General features: G+C 65.1%; 2 protein-coding genes across 2 annotated transcripts in view; one reads left to right on the top strand and one right to left on the bottom strand.

Moving 5' to 3' along the window:
* SCN4B (sodium voltage-gated channel beta subunit 4) lies at positions 1 to 16,163 on the top strand. The gene is made up of 5 exons (XM_075909331.1): positions 1 to 244; positions 4,217 to 4,380; positions 5,771 to 5,993; positions 6,657 to 6,786; positions 8,152 to 16,163. The coding sequence occupies exons 1-5, from the start codon at positions 211 to 213 to the stop codon at positions 8,243 to 8,245; spliced, it is 645 nt and encodes a 214-aa protein (XP_075765446.1). The 5' UTR covers positions 1 to 210; the 3' UTR covers positions 8,246 to 16,163.
* The window catches only part of LOC112544839 (transmembrane protease serine 4), a 23,771-nt gene continuing 22,509 nt past the window's right edge, over positions 14,958 to 16,219 (bottom strand). Inside the window, exon 13 of the mRNA XM_075909329.1 lies at positions 14,958 to 15,095. Coding sequence (XP_075765444.1) covers positions 15,084 to 15,095 — 12 coding nt within the window. The 3' untranslated portion in view covers positions 14,958 to 15,083. The remainder of the gene's footprint in view (positions 15,096 to 16,219) is intronic.

Here is a 16,219-nt window from a genome sequence, read left to right on the forward strand (position 1 = left end):
CCCACCCCCCGGGCGGCTCCCTGGCTGCAGCGCCCCGCCTGGCAGCGCGCCCCGCCGCGTCCGCCCCGCCCTGCCCTGCCCTGCCTGCCCGGGCGCCGCGTCCGACCAACTTGCAGCGCCGCGCCGGCCGGATGCGGGAGCCGCTGCGGGGACCTGCCGGCCTGTGGCGCTCCGGAGGCGGCGCAGGAGCCGCGAGGGGCCGGCCCGGGGATGGCGGAGGCTCGGTGGCTGGCGGCTCTGCTGGGTAAGGGCGCAGCGGGACCCGCGGCTCGGAGCCGCCGCTCGCGGGCTGGGTTGGGCTGCGCTGCCCCCGGGCCGGGGGACCCGCTTTTCGGGGCTCCCCCTCCGAGCGCGTCTCCCGCTTCGCGCCCAGCCCGGCCGTGGGAGGCCAGGTGGCTCCAGAGCGAGGGGCTGCGGGGTGCGCTCCCCAGCCGGCTCCGGGAGCCCCCCGGCACGGGGCATGGGGGGCGCCGCCAAGGCGGAGCAGAGCAGACGCGCTGGGTCCGGGCAGGGCTCAGCCCTCGGGGCCTCTCCCACCCGGTTATCCGGTGGCAGCCACGTCCGGCGCTGGAGTCGCTTCTTGGCTCCGGGAGTTTCAGACAGCGCAAGGCCCAGTGCTGGAGTCCTGGGCCAAGGGAGACTGTCAGAGTGGTGGGTGTGGGGGTGGGTGTGGCAGTGCGTGTGGGGTGCGTATGTAGCAGGGTGGGGTGTGTGTGTGTGTGGCGTGGTGGGGTGTTGGGGTGCGTGGGGGGGTGTGTGGCAGGGTGGGGTGTGTGTGTGTGTGGCGTGTTGGGGTGCGTGGGGGGGTGTGTGGCAGGGTGGGGTGTGTGTGTGGCGTGTTGGGGTGCGTGGGGGGGGGTGTGGCAGGGTGGGGTGTGTGTGTGGCGTGTTGGGGTGCGTGGGGGTGTGTGGCAGGGTGGGGTGTTGGAGTGTTTGTGGCAGGTGGGGTGTTGGGCTGTGTGTGTGTGGTGGTATGTGTGTGTGGCGGGGGTGGGGTATTGGGGTGTTGGGGTGGGGTGTGGGGCGGGGTGTTGGGGTGTGTGGGGCGGGGTGGGATGTTGGGGGGTGTGTGGGTGTGGGGCGGGGTGGTGAGGTGTGTCTGGCGATGGGGCGTGTGTGTCTGGAGGCTGGATGCAGGCTGTTGGCCAGGGAGCAATGGCTCAGTGTGGCCAATGCCAACGGCTCAAAAATCTGCGGCTGGGCCCCTCGAATCCACCAGACTTACAAAATACCAAATGTCGGGCTCTCCCTTTGCTGGCTGGTCTCTCAGCCTTTAGGGAGCCTGCAGCCAGGGCTGGAACTTCCTAGTGTTCTGAAGGGAACCCCAGAGCCTCATGTGCTCCCATGAGTCCAAGAGTGCGGCTGTAAGGGGGACATCACAGGTAGCCAGGCTCTCAAATACACAGGGAGGGAGGGAGTGAATTCTGGACTTTGTGCTGTCCCATCTGTCAGGACCTGGCCCTGTGTGGCAGTGCGCCTGTACCTCTCCAGCCCCCGTGCGCCCCGGTCAGTGCGCCTGTACCTCTCCAGCCCCCGTGCGCCCCGGTCAGTGCGCCTGTACCTCTCCAGCCCCCGTGCGCCCCGGTCAGTGCGCCTGTACCTCTCCAGCCCCCGTGCGCCCCGGTCAGTGCGCCTGTACCTCTCCAGCCCCCGTGCGCCCCGGTCAGTGCGCCTGTACCTCTCCAGCCCCCGTGCGCCCCGGTCAGAGTGTGTGGCAACGCAGTAGCTGTAACCATTGCTAGAACCCCCTAATCATCGACATTGTTGTTCTCCCTCTGACCAACATCAGGGATGTAGGCTCGACACTGGCGCGAGGAAAGCCCACCGCCAGCAGCCTGCTTTGATTCCCGCTGCTCTCGTGCCGAGCCGGCGGAGCACTTGCCCTTCTGTGCACGATCTCCAAGTGCTTCCCTCCGGGCTGGGGAACCTGATGGCTGGTTTGCGGATGTGCAGTCGGAGGCACTGAGCATAAGCGACTTGCCAAGGTCGCTCCAGGAATAGCCCAGTCACCCTGGCATCCAGGCCTCCGTTCTGCCGGCAGCAATTGCTAGTAGACATGCAGCGGCGGCTCCTTCGGGGTTTTCTCATCTCTGCTCCATCCTTCTCGCTCTGCTGGCGGGGAGTCCAGCTGCTCGCTGCTGCCAGCATTGCAGGGGGGAAATACGGCAGGGGCCCCGGGAAACAACTGTCTTCCATGCAGCTGAGAATAATGACAGGGTTAAAAATATTTGTCATAGCCTCCTTCCCAGCAGAGGAACGAAATGGAGCTCTGGGGCTCTGCTTGGAGCCACCCAGATCTGAGTCTGGGGGAGGTTCTGTAAAATGCCCTGGCTGCATCGCAGGGCTAGGAGCCAAGACATTCTGTGTGCTTCTTCCGGTGCTGTTTGCTGGCTCCCAGGAGGCCCCTCCGACGGGATTCAGAATTCCCTGTGCCCCCTGCCGGGCTGTTACCCTACTGTGTGCAGGAGCTCCTTCTCAATCGGAGGGTCTGAACCCAAGAATTCGAATGAATGTTTGGTACTTAAAACCCGGCACTGGTTAGAAAACTCCCGAGAGGGGCTTCTGGTAGGGCAAGGACAGGACAGGAGCTTGTTGGCTCTCAAGCTAATTTTAAATAAGCCGGAGAAATGAGAGAGGGAGGGGGACTGGGATTTCAAAGGAGCTTGAATTCCAGTGGGATTTAGGTGCCTAATTCCCTTAGGCTTCTTCGAAACTCCCAGCCCAGATAGCCCAAGCGCAGTCTCATTTTAAGAAGGAAAGACTGTCGTCATGATTAGAACCGACGCTCAGCTGTTGTAAGCTGGGTCATCTTGAGTTCTAAGACCAGGCGCTGGCTCCTCGGATCTCCGGAAGGGAATCAGACCCCTTTGTACCTCCGGCAACTCAGCCCTGCTAAAAAAAAAGGGGGTGGGGGAAAGAGACACCTCAGTGCAGCTGAGTCATGTGATTCTGCTCTTCGGTGACTGAGGCTGAGGCGCGTTGCATGGTCGGGTTAGCCCGCAAGGCTCTGGGGCGCAGAGGGGCAAGGTCGAGTAAGATCCGCAGCTTCAGCTATGACAATATGAGGTGGAAGTGCCTTCCCTCGGCGTTCGGCGCTGGGCACGCTGCAGGAAACTGCTTCCCTTACTCCTCGTGGCTCCCGCAGCGCCCCCTCGGCTCGAATTCGCTGTCTTCACTAGGCCCGCTAATTCGAACCCTGGAAGATCGCCGGCGGCAGCTTGGATCTCCGTAGTGTGGCCGTACCCTAGGGAGTAGCACCTGGCTGCGACAGCCAGCGGAGCGCTCCGAGCTGTCTCCGGGGGCTCTCCCAGATGGCCTAACTCCTGTGCCACGGCATGGCCTGGCCTTGTCCCCCGCCCCCCGCCCCCCGCTTCCCTGGCAGCCTGCTGAGGTCCCTAGGAACAGGGCCAAAGCATGACGGTCCCCTGAAGACGGCAAGCTCCAAGTGGCCTGTGCGCAGTTCCCTCTGGTGCCGTGTGGCAGGGGCTGGGAGCAGGAGCCCCCAGCCTGGGAAGGGTGAGCTGGGGGATGGGCCAGATGGGGGCAGGGATAGAAATGCTCTTTCTGCAGCCCTTCTGCAAACCGAGAGAGGCCCCCAGTGGCCACTGAGGGGATCAGCCGTGGGTTGCAGCAGGGCCCCTCTGGCTCCCGTTCCCGGCTGCGCCAGGCCATTCCCCGGGCTGCTGCCTGGGGTGCTGTGGCTGAGCTGGCCTGCGAGCCCGGTGCAGAGAGGGATGGTCACATGAGGGTTGTTCGGAGTCCCTGGAGCAGCCTGGGAATGAGGAGTTAGGGCTCCCGGATCCCAGTCCAGTTCTGCCACGGCTCTGTGGGCCCCCAGGGGCTCTGAGAGTTTGGCGTGCCTGGATTCTGGGGCGGGCCAGCGGGGCTGCCACGTGGGCACCAGGGCGGCCGCGAGGGGCTTGGCCGTGGAAGGCCGGCGCTGGGAGACGCTCCCTTCCCTGTTGACTAGCGACACGGCTGCTGGTCCGGCTCCTCGCAGTCGCCTTTCCCCAGGGCTCGGCCCTGAGGCCCTGTCCTGTGTCCTCTAGGCTGGCAGCCCGGCCTGGCGAGGTAGCGGACTGGCCGTGTGGCCTTGCTGCCAGGTGACTGCGTGGCTGCGTAGCCCTGGGGTGCCCCAGGAGAGGCCGTCCCCGGTGGGGAGCGGGTCTCCGGTGCGGCTGACCTGGTTTCGGTCTCTCTCTCCATCCCCGGGCAGGCTTACAGCTCTTCTCCATGGCAGTCACGCTGGAGGTGTCGGTCGGGAAAACCCCGGTGGTGACGGCCCTGAACAACACAAAAGTGCAGCTGTCCTGCATCTTCACCACCTGCATGGGGTTCGAGGACCTTGTCTTCACTTGGTACTACAACAGCACTGAAATGGTGCGTGGGCTCTGACGGCCAGCCCTCGGGGGGGGGGGGGGGGGGGGGGTGTTCCACTCGGCTTGGCCCCAGACAAGTCCCCAAACCCATTTCCTGGCCCTCGCCTGCAGCCGTGTCTGTGAGCTTCGGAAGCAGTGGCGAGGCCGGCGGGGCCATGGGTTAAACACACCCCTTGGGCTCAACCGTGTCCCGTTTCACGCTGCGCTTGGAGCGAAGCCCAGTGAATTTTCCAGCTCCACAGGCCCCTTCTCGTGCTCACCCTGACGCCCAAGAGCCAGGGGCTCCGAGCAGGGCCACCTTCTCCCCCGCTTGCCAGAGTGAGGTAGGGCTTCTGCCGGCCAGCCCAGCTGCCCTGCCCCTCCAGCCTGGGCCAGCACGAAGCTGCCCTCTGGCCGCGTGTGCCTGGGCCGGTGCTCTTGCTGCAGGTTGCAGCCCCCGGATTCCTAGGGTGGAAAGTGGATTCCGGCCGATGCAGCCACCTGGCAAGTGAGACCGGCCTGCTGCTTCCCGGGTAGCCTGTGGCCTGTCCTGCCCTTATTTGCCCCATTCAGCTGCTTTCCCCTTTCGGGAGGGGGCAGAGATAAGGGCGGAGAAGGTTCTGGGGCCCAGCAGGAGCTGAACAAAGTTGTCATTTCATGTGACCCTGGCTTAACTAGGAGAGGAGCCATCCCCCACCCCCGCCTTTGGCCCTGTGCAGTTGGGGAGGGCCCGGGGCTGGAGAGCCAGGAAGGGGAGGGTGCATGGAGCACAGTTCTGTTCTGCCTCCGCTCTGCTCATTCCCTGGGGGTCCCTGCGGCTGGCTGCTGCGCTCACTGGGGCGCCCTAGGAGACCGCTCGGGGTGGGGAGGGGCGTGCTGGGGGGAGTAACTGGCTTTGGGAGCCCGGGGCAAAAGCCAGGCATTTGGGTTCTCCCCCGGCTGGAGGAGACAAAGCCCTGGGGAAGCAAAGGGGGGTCCCAAGAGAGTTTTGTCCACTTGTAGTGGGGCCAGAGCTCCATCTGCATGGCACTGGCACTGGCACAGCCGGCTTGTCCCTGGCGTGGGCGCGCGGCTGCCGATTATCATGAAGATGGGCCCCAGGCAGGGTGCCCTGTACGCCGGGCGCTTGTGATTCCAGTGCTGCCCAGCTGAGTAGCAGAGCACCCACAGCTAGGTCTGGTTCTGCAGGTGGTGCACGTTCACACGTACTTCAGTGCACATAAAAAAGTTATTCTGCACATGGCTGGAAAAGATTAGAGGGAACATTGGCCCCAGCCCTCAGCCTGTGCCCTGCCACCCTGGGCTGTGTCTGATGCAGCCGGCAGAGCTCTCTGGGGCTTGTTGAGCGTGCAGGCTGGCCAGGCTGGTCGCTTGCTCAGTGTCCTGGTGCACTCCCCCGCCCGCCCCTGCAGATCTATCGCGGGAAGATCAAGAACAAGGCATCCGAGCCGAAGATTGTATATAGTGACCCTCGGGTCCAGCTAATCGGTACGACCACTGGGAAGGAAAACAACATCTCCATCTCCATGTTCGTGGACTTCAGCGATGCCGGGAAGTACACCTGCCACGTCAGGAACCCCAAGGAGAAGGGCGCGGAGCACAACGCCACCATCACCCTCAGGGTGGTCCCCGAGAGTGAGTGTCTGCCCCGGGGAGCCCTCTGGGCCGGGACTCGGCTCCTGAGCTCAGTCGGGTTTCCAGGGGCACAGGAGAGTGGAGTCTGCTCCCAACACTTGTAGTCTGGCATGGCGGACTGGGCACAGGCTGCCCGCCTCAGAACGGAGTCCCCGGAGAGCCGTCTGTTCAGGAGAGGACCTGGGCTGGGGGGACTTTCCACTGACCCCCCGAGAAGGCGGCCGACCTCTCAGAGTGGGCCCTGGCTTGTAGCTCCCTGGATTTGTTTTGGGCCTCTCCCACTGAGCACCCCTGAGACCTACAGTCCCCCGAGGCAAGGAGAGCTGGCATAAAGGCAGGGGCCTTGCCACAGGCCGGTAGCCACGGGTGCCAGCAGGGCGTCCACTCGCCAAGCTCCCTCCGTGGCTGGCAGTCAAGCGGAGCCACGGGCCGTGCTATGGAGGGAGGTCTGGCAGCAGCAGGGACAGTGAGGCCGGTGGGTGTTCGAGATGAGGTGGAGGATGCGGAGGGGCCCTGCAGCTGCGGGGTGGCCGAGGCTTTGGGGTCCGACGAGTAGGCGCCATCTCTGGGGGCTGCCCCCCGGCTCAGGACCAGAGGCACCGTGCGGGTGGGACTCTCCCGCCCGGCTGCCCCTCACCACTCCTCTGGGCCTCTCTCCTGCAGTGGTGCCCGTGGACAACACCCTGACGCTCATCATCCTGGCCGTGGTGGGCGGGGTCGTCGGCCTCCTCATCCTTATCCTGGTCATCAAGAAAATCGTCCTGCTCGTCCTCAAAAGGTCCCAGGGCAAGAAGTGAGTATGGGGGGGGGGTCCCTTCTCTCAGCCCCGCTGCGCCGGGGTGGGGGTGGCGCCGTGCGGACCGTGGGCAGGGATGTTGGTGCTCTCCCGGGCCCGCCTCCCTGCCTAGACACCGGGGCTGCGTCACGGCCAGGAGGGGCAGGTGGCAGCGTGGGCCAGCGAACGGTCCTGGCCTGGAAAGCGGCCCACACTGAGCGGTGTTCCCAGCTCTGCCCGTAGCTGGCCTGCACAGCCCTGCCTGGGCCCCCGCCCCCCAGCTGTGCCGGCATCCACGAAGGCCTGTCCGTGCAGGGCTGTCCCGGTGGCCTGCCCTGCCCAGTCCTCAGTCAGTGCCCAACGCTCAGGCCTTGCCCTGCTTCCTCGGGAGGCCGCGGCCCAGGCTTGTAGCCCGGAGCCCTCTGCCCAGCAAGGGAAGGGCCCGGCTCTGGGGCCGTGCGGGCCAGGAGCTCCTGGGCTCTGCCGCCTGCTTCCTCTCTGCCCTGGCCTGTGCCGCGCGCCCTGCCGCCTGCAGCGATGGCAGCAGGAGGAGCTGGGTGCTCGTGCTGGCGAAGTGTCTGGTGCCTGGACGTCCCTCCCTCCCCGGCTCCCCTCGCTCTGAGAGCGTCACCGCCGGGGCCCGGTCGCTGCGGGTGGGGCGGGGCGGCGGGTGCCAGGGCCCGGTCGCTGCGGGTGGGGCGGGGCGGCGGGTGCCGGGGCCTGGTCGCTGCAGGTGGGGTGGGGCGGGGCGGCGGGTGCCGGGGCCCGGTCGCTGCGGGCGGGGCGGGGCGGGGCGGCGGGTGCCGGGGCCCGGTCGCTGCGGGTGGGTGGGGCGGGGCGGCGGGTGCCGGGGCCTGGTCGCTGCGGGCGGGGCGGGGCGGCGGGTGCCGGGGCCCGGTCGCTGCGGGTGGGGTGGGGCGGCGGGTGCCGGGGCCCGGTCGCTGCGGGTGGGGTGGGGCGGGGCGGCGGGTGCCGGGGCCCGGTCGCTGCGGGTGGGGCGGGGCGGCGGGTGCCGGGGCCCGGTCGCTGCGGGTGGGGCGGGGCGGGGCGGCGGGTGCCGGGGCCCGGTCGCTGCGGGTGGGGCGGGGCGGGGCGGCGGGTGCCGGGGCCCGGTCGCTGCGGGTGGGGCGGGGCGGCGGGTGCCGGGGCCCGGTCGCTGCGGGCGGGGCGGGGCGGCGGGTGCCGGGGCCCGGTCGCTGCGGGTGGGGCGGGGCGGCGGGTGCCGGGGCCCGGTCGCTGCGGGCGGGGCGGGGCGGCGGGTGCTGGGGCCCGGTCGCTGCGGGTGGGTTGGGGCGGGGCGGCGGGTGCCGGGGCCCGGTCGCTGCGGGCGGGGCGGGGCGGCGGGTGCCGGCCCCGTGCTGCAGGTGCCCTTCTCTGTCCTAGGAAGGAGTGCCTCGTGAGCTCCTCGGGGGTCGACAACACCGAGAACGGCCTGGCGGGCTCCAGGGCGGACCGGAAAGCGCCCCCAAAGGCCTGACGCAAGCGCAGCAACGCTCTGCTGGTGGGGGTTGGGGGGTCTCTTTGCTTTTGAACCCAGCCATGCTCAGGGCAGCGCTGTGCTCCGCTCTCGCCGTGCCTCAGCCGCGCCGGGGAAGGGAGCTGGCCAGCCCCTTTCTCTCGGGGAGGCAGGGCCGGGGTGGGTCTCCTTGCGCTGCAGTGTGGGCTGGGCCGGGGGGTTGGGTGCGGCGTGTGCCCGAGAGCGGCGAGCTCGTCACCGGGGACCGGGCGTGAGGGCGCCGAGCCAGACCGCTGCCCTGGGAGCGGGGAGGGAGGCAGGGAGCACGTCCCCTGCTTGGCTCCCGGGGGAGCTCGGCATTGGGTGGGGGCCATGCACCATGCAGAGGGCAGCCGGCTCCTGGAGCAGAGCCCTCTGGGGGCCAGGCTGCTTGGGGCACTGCCAGGAGAGAGCCTGAGAGTGGGGCTGGGTCCAGGCGGAAGAGGGCTCTGCTGCCAAGCCCCCCTCTGAAGCAAACGACGGGGGCCCCTTTGCCACGCCGGGCGTTCGTCCCTCGCCCTGGCTGGGTAGGGGGAGCAGCCGGGGCTGCGGCTGACCTGGCAGCTCCCTCCCCTTCCAGCTCCAGTGCCCCTGCGTCAGTCCGGGCTGGGGCAGCTCTGTGGCCGCGCAGGGTGCAGGAGCAATGGGAGCTCGGCCCCCCTGCCTGCCCTTCGTCGCTCCACTCACCCGGCCTGCAGGCATGGCTCTTGTTTGGCTCTGGACTGTGCCGTGTCCCGCTGCCAGCAGTGCCACACGGGGTGGGGGAGGGTGCAGGGCAGCTGGGACTCTGGGCTGTGATTCCTGTTCTCTCCCTTCTGGAGGGTCTTTGGGACTCAGCCAAGACGCCATGGTGATGGGCGCATGCCTGGGAAGAGGCAGCTGGGCTGACAAGCTTCACATTTCTGACTGTCCTGGGGCAGAGGAAATGTGGGCAAGACAGAAGCTGCAGGAATGGCCCCCGGCTCTAGCGAGTTCGGTGTCCAGGGCCGGCTGTGCTTTTACCCTCCCTCCGCTCCCGGCCCCTCGGCAGCAAGTCAGTGGGAAAGAGGGCAGCTCCTGGGCCAGGCCGTGCGCCGTTCTCTCTGCCTCCTGTTATGTGGGCCCAGCCGAGGCAGAGTGTGCCCTGGGTGTCCCTGTGGCTGTGTCTGATGGACAGGCTGGCCACGAGGAGGCTGTCACCGGTCCTGCGGCTGTACCGCTCCCTGGCACTGCTGCTCCCTCCGGAGCACTGGGGCATGGTGTGGGACTGCCAGGTCGGCCTCTCTTCCTGTGCTCAGGCCAGGCAGAGCAGCCTGGAGCATGCTCCATCACTCTGTCCCGGAGCCAGCTGTGTCCAAGGTACCTTCAGCTGCTTCCCCTGTCCTGGGGCGCGCACCAGGCTGGCGTTCTCGGGAGAAGTGGCTGTAGCGTTTTCCATCGGTTCCAGGGTTACTCTTTTTTTTTTAAAGCTTGGCACTTCGGGTAATAGACATGGAAGACGCTGGCTTATCAAGGCTTTAATTAGTTATGCAAATCACGTATCTGATGGGCTTAAAGGGGAAACAACTCATTCAGTTTCCCTTTCGCTGCAGAAAGAGCGGGGAGTTCCTTTCACTCTGCCGGGAGGGAGTACAGCCGTGTGGTTCGCGGGCTTGGATTCAGGGTGCTTGGGTTCTGTTCCTGGCTCTGCTTTGCTGCTCGGTGCCTCAGTTTCCCCGCCTGTAAAATGAGCATAACAATACTGAGCTACCTCACAGGGGATGTTGTGAGGCCTCCTTAGTATGATTTGTAAGGTGCTTTGCGGCGCTTGGAGGAGCAGTGTCAGGAGGAGGAGCCCCGGGAAGGCTGGCTAGGGTGATGTTCAGAGGGACACCGTCAGTCTCTCCCTGGACACTTCCACTTTCTCTTGGTGCCGCTGGCGAGGCCCGAGAGCCCTTTTCATTGCGCTGGGGTTCTGCGCCCCCTGGTTCTCTGCCGTGGGCTGGCGCCCTGGCTCGTGCTCTGGTCCGACGGCAGAGCTCCCTGGGAGCTCCGTGCATGCAGCCCTCTCCCCCCAGCAGCCCACTGGGCCCACAGAGAGAGCAGGCGGGTGCTCAGGGAGAGCTTCGGAGGCGTGGGCGCCGCGGCGCCGGGTGGTCGTATAAGCGACAGGAGGGGGAGCAGACACTGAGGTGGGTGGGACTTAAACCCTTGAGTGCGCGGGGAAATCCGCCTGTAAACGCAGGAGACTGCCCCCCCGGGCATGCGTCTCAAGGCGCTAGAGCTGCGAATGGGCTTCGAACTGTATCCAGCCTGAAATAATCCGTTGCCTGTGGCCCTTTATGGGCAGCGTGTCACGAGCCAGCTGCTTCATTTCTGGGGCGGGCTGTATCTGTGTGTGTGAATGGGCCAAGGACCGAAACTGGGCCCTTCTCCCCAGCCCCTTCGCTGTGGGGATCGGAGGCGGGGCCGCTTTTCGGGACTGGGGACCGGCTTTGCTGCTCTGTCAGCGAGTGGGAGCCTGCTCTGGATGAGCGGTGCAAGAACCTTGCACTGCATGGGTGTGTTCTGGAGTTAGCGTATGGACCAGCCTGATCCGGCTGCCTCAGCGGCTGTGTGTGGGGGGGGGACGTGCCAGTTCATTTGCAGACAGGAGTACGATGGCAATTTGACTCTGGTAGCGATCGACAGGGAGCCCCGCCTGCCTGCTTGTAACCGTGCTCAAGTCTGCCCATGGAGGGACTGTTGGAAGAGGGGGAAGCCCCCAAAGCACCGGATGCTGGTGCGGTTGTGACTGTGCTTTTCACCAGGGCAGTTTGCAAGGGTTTTTCCGGCCCCTTGTCTACTCACAGAGCTTCTCAGGATGCAGGGCAATGGGGATATGCTCTGAAAGGTTTGACAGTGTTGGCCACTGGTTAGAGTAGGCAGGTAGGCCTGCTGGGTTCTGTTTGCTGCTCTGCTGCTGTGTGTCTGTGGGCAGCCCGGGGAAATCTCTGTGCTTCAGTTTCCCTGTCTGTGAAATGGGCTGACAGCACTGACCTGCCTCGGGGGTTGCTTGTCACGTGCGCTCGGCTCCTTGGACAAAAGGGGCTGCGCAAATGCAAAGTCCGATTCGCGGGTCATCGTCGCTCATGATGTTTTAGACCAAAAGACGCAAAAATCTTCCCTTGCCCCGTGAGATCCCCAGTCCAGCCTCTGTGCAGCACTTCCACGCCCACGGCGCTGCGGAGAGGGTGGGTTAGAATGATTGTTAGCTGTCATGAGCCGTTAGTCTTTCTAGAAGTGGTGTTGGGGATGTCCCACCTACCACGCGACATGCAATGCTCTTCTGTGCACGGCCCACTCCTCCGGCTTGCCTAGAGACCGCGTAACAATCCCTTTGAGACCCTTAGGGGCCTGTACACGTCTGGATTTATAGATATACTGCACAATGGGCATGCAGCGAGGGCTCTGCCAGCTTGGAAAATCCACTAGTTCCCGAGCTGTTCCCCCGCTTTAAAACGGGGTGTCCCCCAGCACCTTGTCCCGTGAGGGGCAGGGAGGGGACTGTACATTATGCGCACACACATGTATATGTGTACATACAGACACAGTACATAGTTGTAAATACTGAATGTATAGGGACACTGTCCGATGCCTTTCCAAACACTTTGCACTATAGAGTTTTATTTAGCTTTGCCTTGAATGAAATAAAAGTTTATGTTTAGTAGAGAAACTCCCTCGCCTGGGTCCTTTCTGCCCTTGCCGTGGGGCCTGGCCGTTGGTGTGCGGCGTGGGCACGGAGCTGGAGGAGCACGTGCAGGCACGAGAGCCTCCTGTGCTGAGCGGAGAAGCCCAGGCCCGAGACAGCGTCTGCCAGAGTGTGGCCGTCCGTGGGCATCTGTCCCGCCCCGGTCACTGGTCTGCGGCGGGAGCCCTAGGCCGGGCTGTGGGTGAGTGCGTGGTACAGCCGCTGCCGGGATGGCTGGAGTCGCTCTGGTTGGGGGGTGGCAGAGCCGAGTGTCACGCTCATCGTTAGGTGCATCGACGGGGTGAACCCTGTTCTCTGCCGAGCAGCGCGGCCCCCGTGCTCTGCTCTCCCTGGGCTCAGCCGTGCCCTGGCACCGGGGGGAGCGGGCTGCAGGGAGAGCTGAGCTGCCTAGAAAGCCCTGCACTCCGGCTGCCTTCCTCTGAGCCCGGGGGCCGCGCCCCGGCATGTGCACCGCCGAGACCCGCCCACCTTTCACGCACCCCCGGTAAAAACGGGAACCTCTGGCGGGCGCCGGGGGACTGGCGGAGCCTGGCGCCTCAGCAGGTTCCGCCGCGGGCTCGGGGGTGGCTGCAGGCTGAGCTGCCCTCAGGCTGTGGCAGGAAGATCTTAGGGCCCGACCCACAGCGCACGGGGGACGCTATTGAAGGGCCCCGAGGGGGATTCTGCCTTTGAAACCCTCCTCTCTTGCTCTCTTCCCCTCCCCCTCCAGGCCAGGCGTGGCTCCCGAAGAAAATGGCAGCCACTCTGGAGAAGATGCTACCCGCGGGGCGGGGCAGGGCTATTGCCTCCCCGGCAGGGCACAAAACGTCCCAGTGTGAAAAGGCCGCGTGCCAGGCTCGCAGGCCGGCCTGTGCCGCTGAGTCCCAGAGAGCTGCTGCAGGCCCAGTTCCCTGGCTGGCACCAGGCAGCTCCAGTGCTAGCTGAGCCCCGGGCTGGAGAGCGCATGGGGCTGGGGGGGGGAGGGGGGCAGGTGGCAAGCAGTTCTACCAGGCCTGGCAGCGAAGGCTGCTGGGTTCTGTCCCCGCCACTGGGCCTGGCTGTGGCGCTGGGTAGCAGTCAGAGCAGGGAACGGCGGCTGGCTTTCCCGACTGGCATCGTCTCTCGGACTGAGCCGCCGATCGACCCCCCGACCCTGCACCCCCATCGGCAGCAAGACGTGACTCTGCCAGCTGTAGAACGGGGGTTTATTGCTTCTCAGAGGCACAGCACGGCCCGGGTTCGACGTGGGCATAGGGGTCAGGGCAGGCAGCCTCCGACCCCTTGGGGTGGGGTCCACAGGCCCCTCAACCCCCAGCAGTCGGCTCAGTCTGTCCTCGTGTTTTCCAAAACTGCTCCTCAAAAACCACAGAACACCCATCCCCCCGGGTAGCCACCCCCTTCTCATGGTTAGGGGAGAAACCTTTGCTGGGCATTGTCTGGGGCGGGGGCGACCAGCACTGGGCAGTGCTTACAGCCAGAGGCCAGCAGGGGTCACCCCAGCACACATGGCAGCCAGTGCATGCCCACCAGCGTGGGCCCAGGGCCACTGGAGTAGGCAGCCCCCTCACTAGTCACACCTGTACACACGGAGACCTGCGGCTTTGCGTTGCTCCAGGAAAGAGCGTGGGACCCCCGGGCGCTCCGCGGGGCCCTACTGGGAGACCTGCACTCAGGCCTCCTGGGGCCTGGCCCTTCCTTCCTCAGCGGGTGGCCAAAGGCCAGGCTCCTCCGAGGGGCTCCAGAGAGCCCTTTCCCGGGGGCTTGGGCGGAGGGTTTTGCCGGGCGGTGGGGCAGACATGCAGAGCCCTTGGGGGCTGGGTGGGCAAGGTTGCCTTTGTCTGCAGCAGGGGCATGGGATGCTTGCTGGTTTCTACTAGTGCGAATGGTGGATTCTCTGTCATTCGACCTCCTGGGCTGGGGTCAGGAACTCGGAGGCAGTGAGTCTAGGACAGGAGTGGGGGTGAGGTGCTGCGGCCTGCAGGAAATCAGACCCGCTGGTCACGATGGGCCCCTCTGCCCTTACAGTCTGAGTCAGTGAGGCCTCCCTTTTGGCTTCCCCTTGCGCTCCTGAGCCATGGCTGTGAGCCCTGGTGTCCGACTGCTCTTACTCCTGGCTAGGGTTGCCAGGTGTCCGGTATTCACCCGGTCAGTCTGATATTTTTGCCTCCTGTCTGGTAAAAAATTCAGAAAATACCAGATGCCTAAGATGTCCCATATTTTCTAATTTTTTTCCTTGGCCAGGAGGCAAAAATGCCGGGCACCTGGCAACCCTACAGACACTCCGTGCCCGCCCTCCCCCCAGACCCCATGCTTACCTGGTTCCGCACGGCTGCCCGCACAAAATGGCTGCTGGCAAAAAGATCAAGGGGAAGCAATGACTCCCCTGGGTCTTAGTGCTCAACCTATCCCCAGTTTCTATCCCTGCACTCACTCTTAAAGGGGACATGCTGTTTTAATTTTTTATTTTATTTTATTTTTGTTTAAGTTTTGGAGTGGAGTCCTTTTTTTTTTTTTTTTGCTCAACTTTGGTCTTCAACAGAATTTTTTCCCGGTGTTTTTTTTTTTTGGGGGGGGGGGGAAGGGTTCAGTATTTTTGTTTCAACCATCTGGCAACCCTGCTCCTGGCTCATGATACAGCCGGTTCTCCCCCAGCAAAGCCTGCAGGCCCGCCTCTGACAGAACACCCATTGTACACCCAAGAGGTGCAGGGGGGTCGGGCTCACCGGGGCTGGATGGCCCCGAAGCCTGGTGCTGTGGGGCTCGGGGGCTGCATCCCACCTGCTTGTGCAAAGAACGGCCGGTGCATCCTGTCGCAAGGGCCTCCCCTTCCGGAGAACCTGTTCCCGAGCCAGGCCAGGCCAGGCGGCAAGGGACAGGCTGGCTCGTTCCATCAGCAGTGCCACAGGACGGCTGCATGGCCTCGGGCGGCTGCAGAGAGCAGGCCCCATCCGCTCTGGGGGTGGCGCCGAGCCAGGTGGGTTCCTGGTTCCAGCTGAGTCCTGTCGCTGCCCGGCCGTCGGAGCAGGGATCCGGGGGCAGGGGCGGCACGTTGGTCTCCCAGCAGCTCAGAACCCAAGGCAGGGCTGGGGGGTTCACGCCGGCTGGCAACGGGGAGCTGCCGTGGGCGACGTCTCAGAGCTCGGACTGGGAGGGGAAGCAGACAAGCAATTAAAACCGGCATCACAGAGACAGGAGTAAATGTTGGACCAGGTTCTAGGCTCGGATGCCCACTCAGCTCCCAAAGCACAGCCAGGCTGGGGTGGAACAGGCCCTGGCCCTCCTCCGTCCCCTGCAGCCCCCTCTAGTGCTGGCAGGGACAGTCCCCCACAGGCCGGGTCCCTCTGGGGCAGGTGCTGCCAGGGGCCAGAGCCTGGGCAACCAACCTCTGGACGTGCATCCCCCTGCACCACCTGCGCTGGCCTCTCCATGGGCGTTTGCCCACTTAGTCTCCTCCAGGGGAGGAGCAGCACCCCACTCCTCCAGCTGTGCCGGGGCCGGTTGATTACCTAGCGGGGGGCCACTCTGCAGCGCTCCCGGCCTGCGGCCAAGCGCCCCAGGGACACTCGTTTTACGGAGGGTGCAGCCTAGGAGCAGTTCTGATTCGCTCAGCCCCAGCAGCGCTGCGTGAGATTTTCTGGGAACCCGACGGCAGGAGGCCCGAGTCAGGCCTGTCTCCGTAGCTCTGCTGCTGTGCGGTGCAGGCTGGCTCCCCATTGCCTGCGTGCCAGCCGTGGGCGCAATAGGGCTGTGCCGCGGGCGGGCACCGCGAGGCAGGGGGCAGGCTGGCGGGTGCTTGTGCCCTGGCCATGCCGTGTGTTGCAGTAACAGTGCGGGGAGGCCCCAGGGCCTGGCCTCTGGCTCACAGCCGAGGGGTGCCGCCCCTGTCCCCCCAGCCCTGGAGCAGGGACGACCCCATCAGGGGATGCCTGGAGCAGCAGGTTTCAGCGGCAGGACACTCACAGGGTTACCAGATGGGTTTCGAAAAAATCCCAAAGCGTCAGGGGGTAGCTGAGTTGGTCTGTTGCAGACAAAAACAACCGATGGTCTGGTAGCGCTTTATAGACTAACCACACGTGGAAGGGACCATGAGCTTTCGGGCATCCGAAGAAGTGGGCTGTGCCCACGAAAGCTCGTGATCCCACCATGTTTTGTTAGTCTACAAAGTGCTACCAAAAATACTGGACACACATCATCTCAGAACGGGGAGTGGTGGCCACGAGAGGAGTGGGGCTGGCCAGGAGGGGTTCAGGGGGAGTGGGGCTGGCTGG

This window comes from Pelodiscus sinensis, chromosome 26, assembly GCF_049634645.1.
Source record: "Pelodiscus sinensis isolate JC-2024 chromosome 26, ASM4963464v1, whole genome shotgun sequence".
Taxonomy (NCBI): Eukaryota; Metazoa; Chordata; order Testudines; family Trionychidae; genus Pelodiscus; species Pelodiscus sinensis.

Excerpts from the sequence above, each read along its gene's own strand:
- SCN4B (XM_075909331.1), top strand. The coding sequence starts at position 211 with ATGGCGGAGGCTCGGTGGCTGGCGGCTCTGCTGG. Across the intron at positions 5,994-6,656 it reads CCTCAGGGTGGTCCCCGAGA|TGGTGCCCGTGGACAACACC; the intron begins GTGAGTGTCTGC and ends TCTCTCCTGCAG. Across the intron at positions 6,787-8,151 it reads AAAAGGTCCCAGGGCAAGAA|GAAGGAGTGCCTCGTGAGCT; the intron begins GTGAGTATGGGG and ends TCTCTGTCCTAG.